Source organism: Chrysemys picta, chromosome 12 (genome assembly GCF_011386835.1).
Source record: "Chrysemys picta bellii isolate R12L10 chromosome 12, ASM1138683v2, whole genome shotgun sequence".
In the NCBI taxonomy this organism is placed as follows: Eukaryota; Metazoa; Chordata; order Testudines; family Emydidae; genus Chrysemys; species Chrysemys picta.
The window spans coordinates 12,725,335-12,737,821 of NC_088802.1; the positions used below are offsets into that span (position 1 = coordinate 12,725,335).

The 12,487-nt window shown below is 42.5% G+C and overlaps 1 protein-coding gene across 12 annotated transcripts in view; it reads left to right on the forward strand.

Annotated features, from left to right (window-relative positions):
• The window catches only part of LOC101940198 (butyrophilin subfamily 1 member A1-like), a 181,211-nt gene that overhangs the window by 89,284 nt on the left and 79,440 nt on the right, over positions 1 to 12,487 (forward strand). For 2 of the 12 annotated variants that reach the window (XM_065564700.1, XM_065564701.1), the window contains exons 2-5: positions 656 to 772; positions 2,920 to 3,267; positions 5,420 to 5,701; positions 9,327 to 9,431. The exons of 8 other annotated variants lie outside the window; for them this stretch is intronic. In XM_065564700.1, coding sequence (XP_065420772.1) covers positions 667 to 772; positions 2,920 to 3,267; positions 5,420 to 5,701; positions 9,327 to 9,431 — 841 coding nt within the window. In that variant the 5' untranslated portion in view covers positions 656 to 666. Of the gene's footprint in view, positions 1 to 655; positions 913 to 2,919; positions 3,268 to 5,419; positions 5,702 to 9,326; positions 9,432 to 12,487 lie in introns of all 12 variants that reach the window. 2 more of the 12 variants (XM_065564704.1, XM_065564707.1) reach the window with 2 other exon arrangements.

Here is a 12,487-nt window from a genome sequence, read left to right on the forward strand (position 1 = left end):
TCATAACATGTTCTGTTCCTATCTATTTCCCAACTGCTATGTTTTATGTACAGCATATTCAACTTTACCTATTACATTGGCTTATTATTTCCCATGATGGGAACAGAAAAATCTGTGTCCGAGAGAGAGGGCGTTATGGGATTGTTGTGAAGAAAAAATTCTAAAGCTGTCATTTTAATTACAAAAAGGAAATATCCTGACACCTACTATTTTAGGGTCAGATTATTTAAACCTCTCAGTATTGGTCTAACCTATCTGTCCCATTAGTCATTTCAAGTTTTCCCGTTGACTTCAGTGGGGCACAATTAGGCCAATGCTCAGTGATTTTCAAAATCCTGCCCTTAATTCTCTTAATTCATATTCAGGGGAGTTCATTCTCTCTCTCTTTTTTTTTTTGTGGGAGGGGGGGTGCCATGGGACATTAATATCATTTTACACTGATCTGCTCTTTTTTGTGCAGACTGCGGGACGACTGCTGTCACTGCATAATATGCAAATGAGTTCACATCACAATGCATTTATCCCTATCTTTATTTAATGTGTCCTTTGCAATCTTCTATTCCTCAAACTCTAATATCCAGCTTGTCCTAATCACTGCAGCCTACTCATTAAGTTATACTGTTGTTGTGTTCTTTTTACTCTTCCTGTTGTCTAGATGACGTTTCAATGAAAATGAAGGTTCTCTCATTCTGCCACAGCTCCGGATTCAGCTCCTCTCTGCCTGGTTTTATTATTTATTTTATAACTGTTTATGTTCACAAGTTGGAACCAGGTAGGAATCCTCACGGCCTCTGCTGCTTCCTATAGGTGTTTGTTTCGGCCCCAGGCCTGCAGTGCCTTACAAATGGGCTGAACTGTATGCACTGTGAGCAGTCCCATGGAAGTCAATGGAAGTAATCCCAGTGTGTAAATGTAAGCACAGAGCAGGAACAGGGCCTTACTTGTTGTTTGTTAGCTGTGTTTCTGTTGTTGCTGGAATATTTGATCTGACCTTGGGGTAATTTGCCGTCTCTTTGTTCATACATGTATTTTGTAAAGATTGCCAAGAAGGCCCAGCTCATTGGATGGACCCTCTGTTACTGCAGAGTAATACAAACCTAAACCATTACAATTATTAGGTTTTATATTTATAAAAAGAGCCCATCCCTCTCTCTTTAGTTGCAAATACAAAGGTGAATGGACCAATAGCAGGTTGGTTGCTTGCTTGCTTTTGTTTGGTTTGTTTTAAAAATACCTTCCTGCCTCCCTAAGCCTTCAGGACTAATAACTCCCCAACACACTTTATCTCAATTACACCTCTTCCATCCATCCCCTTCCCGACAGAGAATGGATGTACCAGACCAATGGGGTGTTACAGAGTTGAAGATCCTTCACTGAAAGCTTCCCACCACCATTCTTCTCCCACTAAAACCAGCGGGACTGTAAGACTGAGCATCCCAGCTGCTGTCCGCCACCATTGTATCACATGAGGAGAGAGGGGGTAGCCTGGTCCTAAACCATTTAATGCTTCATGTGTCAAAAACCAAACACCTTGAATTGCACCAGAAATATACCGGGAGCCAGAGCAGATCCCAGCGCTAGGGTCACAGAATTCTGTTTGAAGAGCACAGATAAGGAAAGAGGAGGTGACCGTCTGCAGGAACAGCCAACTTGTCCTCAGGTGATAACGGGATTTGCACACTGCAAACCTGAGCACTTTAAGCTGGCAAGGCCCTGAGGTCCTGATCCAAATCCTATTGAAATCACTGGGTTCTTTCCATGGACATCATCAGGATTGGGATCAGGTCCCCAGCCTCTTAAAATTTCCTCCACTTTCTTTCCCTAATTTACCAGGCCTGATCCTACTCTCTATGCAGAGCACGCTACTGCCAGGGGCAGCAGAATTGAGGGGGCAGATGTAAAATATTTTTTCTCTTTGAATTACGTTTCTTTTGTGTCCTAGTCAGGGCTGGATTTAGGGACAGGTGACTGCCTGGGGTGCTGGGCTTTGGGGGGTGCCAGGCTCGGGGTGCTGTTTTTGTTGTTAGCGATAAAAGGGAAAATAGAATGTTTGAAGTAAAATGCCCCTAAATCTGGCCCTCTTAACATTCTAAGTCGGTCACATACTATAACAGTATTTAATACTTGTCCACCCAGTATTGGTGCACAGTTAAATTTCTTGATGTTAGTACATTTCAGTTATTCTTAAAACTGTAAATCTTCTAGAAACTTTTTAGATCCTAGCATGCACATTTATCATCTTATGTGACAGAGATAAAATGTGCATCAAAGTCATTAAATGAGCTACAAATGTGGTTAAAAAAAAATAAGGTATTCAAAGATTTAACAAACGGGGTGGAGGGGAAGGGGGGAATGCGGAAGATGTTTCTTTCCTGGGGCACAATTTGGTGTAGGGCCATCCCTGGTCCTGGTACATTTAACAACACAGTGTACGATGATTAGACCTGAGCATGCTGTCACTGACCTTGTCAATGATCATGTTTTGTTATCCTGCTCCCCAGGATGAGCACTGAGAATATGTCAGCATTTATTTTTATATATATATATAATGTGTGTGTGAATAACAATTACACATTTTTTCTTGAAAAATCCATATGTAAATCCGTAACACAGAGTGTTCATTCACAGAGCACTTCTCCCTGATGTTCTAGTGATCAGCATTTGGTGCTGTCATTCCCATAGTCTGGTTTCGATTCCCGGTGAGGGAAAGCTCTGTCTTTGCCATAGAGAATTCTATGGCCTATGTTATGCAGGTTAGACCAGGTGATCACAATGGTCCCTTCTGGCCTTTGAATCTATGAAATAGCTCCATGAAATATAAAATACATAAAACTGGACCTGTCTTGTGTGTACCACTGATTAAATGTACATGATTTTCTCTCTGAGTTTGTTTTCTTTGTCTCCTGGTACATTCCACAGCACAATTTAATGTGGTTGGACCTGACCACCCTGTCACTGCCATTGTGGGTGAAGAGATTGTGTTACGCTGTCACCTGTCCCCTAGGATGAGTGCTGAGAAGATGGAGGTGACATGGTTCCGGTCCCAGATCTCCCCATTTGTTCATCACTATAGTGATGGAAAAGACCAATATGGGCAGCAGATGCCAGAATATGAGGGGAGGACAGAGCTTTTGAAAGATGGTCTCACCAATGGGAGTGTTGCCTTGAGAATTTTCAGTATCAGACTCTCTGATGAAGGACAGTATCACTGTTTAGTTCTAGACGGTATGTTTTATGAAGAAGCACTACTGGAACTAAAGGTGGCAGGTCAGTATCTTGTGTCTGTATTTCTCTCTGGGATGGCTCTGAGTGATTTGAAGGGCTCATCAACTCTGGGGTTTATTTAGCACTAACTGCAACACTTTTTAATAAAAATGGGCTGTGTCCACATGATGCAAATCTTCTTCCAAAATAACTGTCCAGTTAATGCAAATTGGATAATCTACTTTAAAAGCCATACAAATTCCCTGTGCATGGCCAGGCTTTAGGACCTGTGCCATCGGCACCTTCTTTATAGCAGTGCATGCCTCCATAGCAACAGCCCTGATGGCTGAGCTACCAACACCAGGTTGGTGAGTTACTGACTGGTATCAATCAGGGATGGAGACATTCCAGGTGGTGATGGCCACGTGCTTCTCCACACAGAGGGGAGCTCTCATGTTGGTGTGATGCTGCTGGAGCTGCAGGGTGAGCTCTGCACAGATCTCTAGGAAAGTGCTCCTTGTCATCCGGCCATTCTGCCTCCATTGCTGGTCATCCCAGGACTACATCATGAGCCTTTCCTACCAGTCAGTGCTGACTTCCTGAGCTCACAACGCAGTGCTCAGTCAAGCAAAGCTGCTCCAAGAAATATTTTTGTCTACAATTACCTGCTAAGTTGCTTCCTCCTCTCTACCGAAATCGGTGCAGTAGCTTGGTGTCAGACTCCCAAAGCCACTGGGTTATGTGATCACAAATACATGTGCAACAGCCTCTGTGTGTTAATGAGTGCCTGGACAATGGCACACAGCATGTTCCCACCGTACTGGCTGACAGCAATTTGAAAATTGTACTGACTCACAAAAAACAGAAGAATCACATGATGTGTGAAGAGAATTCATGAGAATTTGCTACTGTGACCCCAAATTACCAGAAGCCACCAGAATTCTGTAGGTATCTCACAGTGCACCAGGACAGAAATTCCAGGATGCATAAAGCCCAGCAGCAGGACAACCCAGAACGTTGAGTGCCTATTCCAAAATGTGTCTGCCCTGTTTATGCACTAATTCAAAGGAAAATGGGTAAAAGACAGGCATGGGGACACAATTATTTCAGAATAATTATTCTGTAACAATGAATGTTCACAAATCTAATTTAAATTAAAAAAAAAAAAAAGTAGACAAGCCCTCATTCATTTCCTCACAGGAACTCCAGTGTGTCACTTTTGAAAATTGGACTTAAGTTCCTAAGTCAGATAACTTTGACTATTTTACTCCTGATCTGTTGCTGAGGCAGAATTCTTGTACCGAACGTGAAGACAGTTGGAGAAAGGGCACTTGAATTATTGTGCCTTCTTCATCAATAGTCATCTAACTATTTTGTCACTTTAAGGGTATGGAGGAAGAGAGTCAAATAGAGAAATAACACCCGATTTCCTGTTTTCACGTAGCTAAAATCTAATGCCCAGGACTAAATTTTAGTTTCCTGAGGTAATCAGCCCTAAATGAAAATACCCTTCCAACACTAAATGATGGGACAGACCTTTATAGTGAGACAAACCTGCAGTCTTCACTTTAACTTGGAATTAATTATAAAAAATAGTCACATCCGTGCTGGCCAGGAATGTCCATTCAATATCCTATTGGCACTAGATACTCCACATCTGAAAAAGAGAACCTAGTGATCTGCTGGCCCTGGGACACTCTGGTATTCATTCTGCTGAAGGCTACATAAAACTTTGAGGAGGAAGAATTGATCCTGTGGTAGGCTAGTCTCCACTGATTTTCACCAATCACGAGGCAGTTCAAGATGGTTATGCTCAAGGGGATGTCCAGAAATTTCTCCCCTTCTGCTCTGATATTGTATTTGCAGGGCCAGGTAGACTAGACTGATTATGATCAAAGAGGAGACATTTCACCTGAAGGTACATTTGAAATACAAGGTTTATTTTTCTGTGTTTTTTTTTTAAATCTGCTAAACTAAATCATCAGTTAAAGGGGTTCATATAATTCAGAAATGCAGTTCTGTGCTCTATGTGGATCCTGGGATGGAACAGTACTGAGGAGAGAGGTTTCCCTCCAGCTCCATGAAATAATTACAATTTCTTGTTCATATAGTTTCCTGAGTCCATGAGCATTGGGAATAAAGGGGAAGTTTAAATTCTTATTCTCAAGGCTCAATATATGCATAAATCAACATGGATTTATTCATTTGTCTCTAGCTTCAGGCTCTGCTCCTCATATCTTTGTTGAGGATTACCAGGATGGAGGGATCCGAGTGGTGTGCCGATCAGCTGGATGGTACCCAGAGCCCGAAGTGCTGTGGAGAGATCTCAAGGGACAGCCCTTACCTTCATCCTCTCAGACAAATTCCCGAGAAGCCAGCAGACTGTATAAAACAGAAACTTCTATCATTCTAACAGAAAATTCAAATCAGAATTTGTCCTGTTTGGTCAGGAACACCCACCTCAGCCTAGAAAAGGAATCATTATTTTATATATCAGGTCAGTAACCATAAAAAACCACACACTGAACAGCAACAGGAAAAAAAAAGATGACAACCCTGGTATTGGCCACTGTCTGAAGACAGGATATTGGGGTAGATGGACCTTTGGTCTGACCCAGTATGGCCGTTCTTATGTTCTAACCCACTGATTAGCTGTGTTAAAACTAATCAATAGCAATGAAGGCTAAAGTGTGTATTTAAAACAAAAAAATAGCAAGAAACCCAATTAGTTAATGGTGTGATTTCCTCCTCTCCCCCCTCCCCCAAATTACCTTGAATGTTAATAGGACTTGTACACATCAATAATTTAGCCTTGTCTACACTAGCCTCACTCACACTGCCCAGGTCCTGGCCACCGGTCCGGGGTCTCTGCATTTTAATTGAAGCTTCTTAAACATTTTAAAAACCTTATTTACTTTTACATACAACAATAGTTTAGTTATATATTATAGACTTATAGAAAGAGACCTTCTAAAAACGTTAAAATGTATTACTGGCACATGAAACCTTAAATCAGAGTGAATAAATGAAGACTCGGCACAGCACTTTTGAAAGGTTGCCGACCCCTGGACTAGACATTAGGCACTTTTGAAATTCCCACTGTGATGGGTTCCCCCATGGCTGCCAACTGGTGTACAGCTGAGCCCTCTGTTATACCAGCCTGGGCTCCCTCTCACACTGTGCTGCTGTGACAAGCTGCAGACCACTCCCGGTCCTGCACTTCGACCAGCATTCATACTGGCAGGGACACGCCCTGCTGCAGTCACCTGAGTGCTTTACCTAAGCCGCTCATGGATCAACAATAGAGGCACCAGCCAATTTCCCAGATTCCCAATCCTGCATCTCTACTGGAGTTTAAACCCAGAATTCTACCATACTGACCACTGCACAGGGGTCAGTACGGTGCAAGCTCATTTCAATTAATCCACTCCCCCCTCAGTGTGGGGAAGATATGCAACAGCCTTTGTTAACCGAGCTAAGATTTTTCCCAAACTCTTCAATCACAAACACGCTGGTTAAGATAAAATATAAAACAAGTTTATTAACTACAGAGAGATTTGTAAGTGATAGCAAACAGAACAAATCAGGTTACCTAGGAAATTAAACACAGGAAAAAAAAATTACCCAGTTTGCCCATACTGCTATGTGGAGAGGAATATGCACAAAATCTTTAACTGAGCTGAGATTTTTCCCAAACACTTCACCCATACCACACTGTTTTAGGTTTAAAAAAAATGTATAATAGATTTATTAACTACAGAAAGATAGATTTTAAGTGATAGCAAAGAGATCAAAGTAGATCACCTAGCAAATAAAAACACAATCTAAGCCTAATATACTACACAGGATTTGAATCAAGCAGTGTCAATAGTACCATCAGGTGTCCATACATAAGCTAGAATTTTTTTAGTCTGGGATCAGCACTTTCCCCAGTTCAATCGTTGTTCCACCAGTGTTGATTTGCAGAGGGAGTGAGGATGTTGGTGATGTCACACCCCATCTTTTATAGTCTTTCCATATGGTGAGAGCCGCTTTGTTTCAAGCTAAGTTCCCAGCCCAGTTTGTGGAAAAATACAGGTACCAAAATGGAGTTCAGTATCATGTGGTCTGGTCACATGCCCCTGCATGCTTGAAGAGTCATAGCAGCCATCATCCACAATCTGGCTGAAGCATACACAGTTGAGGATAAGCCTTTTCCATGGTCCATTGTCTTAGCTGATGGGCCATTAGCACTGTCTAGCTCTTCATTGTACCTGAAAGGCCAGTTGTGGATGTGTCCAACTTTACAACATCTTTCAGTAACACAGCTATAGCACAAATTAATAACTTTACGTACATACAATCCAACAAGATATTAATGTTCAATAGATCAAGACTTAAAATGGTACATTACAAGGCATACTTTGTACAAAACTTATCATAATTATATGACTGTGGTGAATATGGAGTGTCACACCCACCCATACTGTATAGACTGAAGAGTAATAAGACCAATCTAGTTACTTTACTTCTCTACCAGAAATGATGAGGGAATTGACCTGTCTGAAGAATGTGTTCTGTTCCATTTGCTTTCTTTGATTTGGGAGATTTTGAATCTCTCACTCTAATCCTTTAACTGCATTTGAGTGAACAGTAAAAGGAAGGCACAGTAGACAAAATTCTCCCCACGCTTACATAGATGTGTGATTATTAGATAATCCATTGACCATTTTGGGGTGAGGGAACAACACTTAACTCTGTTGCGAGGCTCACCCCCCATGGAAATCCTGGGCCCATTGAAGTCAATGGCAAAACTTTTATTGAGTTCAGCGGGACCAAGACATCACCACTATCATCTAATCATTGCTTAAATCATTGACTGCAAATAGTGATGATCACAGCTCACCACTTGCCTAGCCATTCTCAGGTTGCATCATTGCAGAGATGACTTTTGAGGAGAGACCGAAAGCAGGACAAGATATTGGCTTTATAGATTTTGACTGCCGTTTTCCCCGTTCTTAAGGGGCGGTTTGTGTGAAAGCACAAAATACCTTGTTGAAGAAGTAGAAAATTGGAAGTTGGCATCACTGGTGAAGTAAACAGGGAATCAATCTGGTGGTGATATACTGGAGTGGGGCTAACCTGGAGAGCTTTGTAAGTGAGGACAAGAAATTTGTGTCTGATGCATTGGAAAAGGGGAGCCAATGCAGGGATTTAAAGAGGCCGGTAATATAGTCAGATGACATCTTAGCAGAGGTATTTTGCATCAATTTGATTTGGAAGGGAACACTGAGTCCTGGGAGGAGGAGATCACAGCAGTGAAGATGTGGGATGATTGAGGTTCAGACCAGAGTTTGGGAAGTGTGGGAAGAGAGAAAAGGTCAGACCTGGGAGACGTTGTATAGGAAGAAGGGTGAGATTTAGACCTTAGGTTTAAACAGGAGGATCACAGTAGTTTCCTGCATAATAAGTTTGAATGAATTGTGATTATGATTCACTGAAAGATTTGGGGGGAGATAGTGGATTGACAAGCAATTTTTCAGACAACCTGGCAATTTCTGTGTTCTTTAACATTGATAGCCTTGCTCTCCCCTGGCATAACACCACTCTGATCAACGACTTTAACCCTGCAGCACTCTAACTCGTGGTCGCTACTATTGCTAACAGCAGTATTACGTTAGATGCCTCATGTGAGATTGTAGCGCTGCTGTGCTGAGCACTGCAAAAAAACCAGAGTGAGAGTCGGTTCCTGCTACAAAGAAAAAATGTCTAAATAATCAAGACACAAAAAAGGCTGGAGAGGAAATGGAGCCACAGAGAGAGGAAAGGACTTGTCCAAGGTCACACAGCAGGGAACCAGCAAATCTTGGACCAGAACTCCGGTCTCACAAATCCCATCCCACTGCCCAGGGGACTGGAGAATGTTGCCTCTCATTGCAAATCAAACCAGGTTCACTTACACACTGATGTACAAATTTGATGGCTGTCTTGGTTGGAGTCATTTTTAACATCAGTTTCCTGTGTTTTATGCAGTGCCTTTATTTTAGACAAGTCCCACTGGGGGTGTTATATGAAATGGAGTCATTTGAGTTTTGTCCCTGATTACAGAGTAATACGAGTCCCTCTGGGATTTTATTTTTCAGATCCCTTTTTCCCAAAGGTGAATCCCTGGATGGTGGCTCTGGGTGTGATCCTGGTGGTTTTGCTTGGTTCCTTTGCCCTTAATGCTTATCTCTTCAAGATCAAAGGTAACTTTAGGAGCAGGAAATAGTGTAATTCACAAGAGATTTTCTTCAAAGAAATGAGCACAGTGAAAGATTTGACACTGGGCCAGGCGTGATGGGAAGCATCTGATTGCACCACCGCCAGCAGCACAGGGAAGGAAATGTTACTAAGGTTCCCCTTTGATCTGGGGGGAGGGGTGGTAATCTACACCAGCTCCTGGCTCCAGGCACAGAGAACATCTTCCCCAGTACTTGACTGCAGCATTGTAGGGTGGAGTGAAAGCTCTGTCCACTATCTGCTGCTCTTTGTCCATTCACCACCCACCTTTGCAGTGGTGCGTGTTGTGCCAGCAGAGCCTCCCCCAATCCAATGCACACGGCAAGGATCCAGGGAGCCCAGGCATGGGACTAGAGTTTCATTTCCCCCTTACTCCCTTGTGTCAGGGTGTTGTGCAAGATACAATCTTGTGCTAAATGCAACAGACCATGACATTTCCATGTATGGAGGGGGGTTGGGGGATAGAATTGGAAGGAGGAGAAAACTGGGTCTCTGGTTCAGCCCCATTGCCCAAATCAAAGCTGTGTTATCTGCATCCTGCTCAGTCTTCTGTCTCCCAGTTTTCTGGGGTCACTTATGTCTGTCTCTGGTCTCACTTCCCACATGCTGCTGCAAAGCCTGATAGATATACTTAAAATCGGTTTTTGCTAATAAAGTGCAGTTCACCCTCATGCTACATTGGTGCTCCCTGTGGAATAGCCAGTCGGGTAAGTAAATAAATGTGTTCTTGAATGAGGAAAAGAAATCTCAGCCATTTGGTAAGTCTCTGGGTGTGATCTTCCTCTTTCCATAAGTCAATTTTTTGTACATGGTTGTATCCCCATAGCATGGTGGTGGTGGTGTTTTCCTGTTCTATTAGAAGATTTACTATTCAATGTAATATTTTTTAAAATAGGGTAAGCCTAAATATGAGGAAATTGCACATCAGAGCGTGACAAGAAAACCTTACGAGTAACAACAAAAAAGGGGGCTTTGTACAGAAATGACCTCTTAGGTCAGATGATCTGCTGGTATAAAGCAAAATCATGCTATTGAAATCAATGGAGCTTAATTAATTTCCACAAGTCCAGACCCGCAAAGGGACTTGGGTGTTACACCAATGAACATCACAACACCAAACTTTTAGATGCCTAGAAAATCAGTGGAACACCACTGTGATCCACATAGCCCCTCTGCAATGATGGGGTGAGAGATGCACGTTAGAATGGAATCCATAAAAGCCCCCTAAGACAGCCAATGGCAGAGGGGTGTGTCCTAAGCCCCTCCCTTCTCACAGAGTTTGGTGCCTAAGTCCAGGCTGCAGGGAGGTGCCTGGCTCTGCTTGCTGGCCACATCCACGAACCCCTCTCCTAGAGTCAGGCTGCTTAAGCTCCAAAGCCATTTCTTGTGACAATGAGCGAGATGCCTGCCTAGCTCACTTTGGCAGAACACAGTCGAAAAAGGCTGAGCTCTCTGTATAGCCTAATGCCCAGGAGCCAAATGAATTCTACTGAGCACCTGCCGAGAGACAGTCCAAGAGCGCTGAAAGGAAGCTCTGACTCAGAGGTTGTGCGGCTCAACATAAACTGTTTTGGCTCTGACAGCTGAGTACTCACCCAGGCCCTGTGAGTTTAAATCCGATCGTGGGTAGAAATTGGAAGGTGCCTTATTATAATAGGGGGTTTTATTTTGGGGGAAATGTAATCTGAGTACAGCAGCTACTCAGAGGTTGCTCTGATATTTTTGAAAAGAAAATAAATTCCACGTGAAAATCCTCACTGGGGAGGAGTGGGAATTAGGGAGCAGAGGAGCAAGGGAAAGAGGTTTGGAGCTGCAATGAGGGAAGAAGGGGCTATGGAAAGGGGATTAAACTCACTGACTAAAACCTTTCTTAATGCAGTTGCCTTATGGTATCTTGTACCCTTCTGGAATGACAAGTTGGAAAAACAGGGAATACAGTGTTGAGGTATTTGCCCTCATGGCCTTTACTCTGCCCCCTCTGGTGCTGGCAATAGCCACTGGAAATTATCTGCATGCGCTCTAGCTGCATTCACTGATAGGTGCAGCTGTACTGAAGGGTGGAGGGGATCCATGGGAGCAGCTTGGCAGAGCTGTGGTTGTGACCTGAGGTGAACTGCATGGACTGTGCCCCTTGGGAGAAGGGGGAGAGGGATGAGCCACTGTCCTTGACCCCTTTGGGTGTATTTGTGTACCCCAAATAATAATAAATACTAATAATTAATAAAACAAATCTGTAAAAGGACAAAAAATGCCACCATGGTTAGACAACAGAATAAATGAAGTGATTAGAGGCAAAAACACATCTTTTAAAAATTGAAAGTCAAATCTTACTGAGGAAAATAGAAAGAAACAAACTCTGGCAAGTCCAGTATAAAAGGATAACTAGGCAGGCCAAGAAAGAATTTGAAGAACAACTAGCCAAAGATGCAAAAACATTTCAAAGTACATCAGAAGAAAGAAGCCTGCCAAACAGTCAGTGCGACCACTGAACAACTGAGGTGATAAAGGAGCACTCAAAGAAGACAAGACCATTGCAGAGAATCTAAATGAGTTCTTTGCATCCGTCTTCACTGCAAAGGATGTGAGGGAGATTCTGACACCTGAGCCATTCTTGTTAGGTGACATATCTGAATAAATGTCTCAGATTGAGGTGTCAATAGAGAAGATTTGGGGGGAAAATGATAAAATAAACAGTAATAAGTCCCCAGGACTTAAATGGTATTACCCAAAAGTTCTGAAGAAACTCAGGTATGAAATTGCAAAACTACTAACTGTGGTATATAACTTATCACTTAAATGAATCTCTGTACCAGATAGCTAATGTAATGTTGATTTTTAAAAAATGGTTCCAAAGCAATCCTGGCAATCACAGGCTGGTACACCTAACTTCAGGATCAGACAGTTTGATTAAAGTTATAGTAAAGAACAGAATTATCAGACACATAGATGAACATGATATGTTGGGGAAGAGTGGACATGGCTTTTGTAAAGGGAAATCATTCCTCACCAATCTACTAGACTT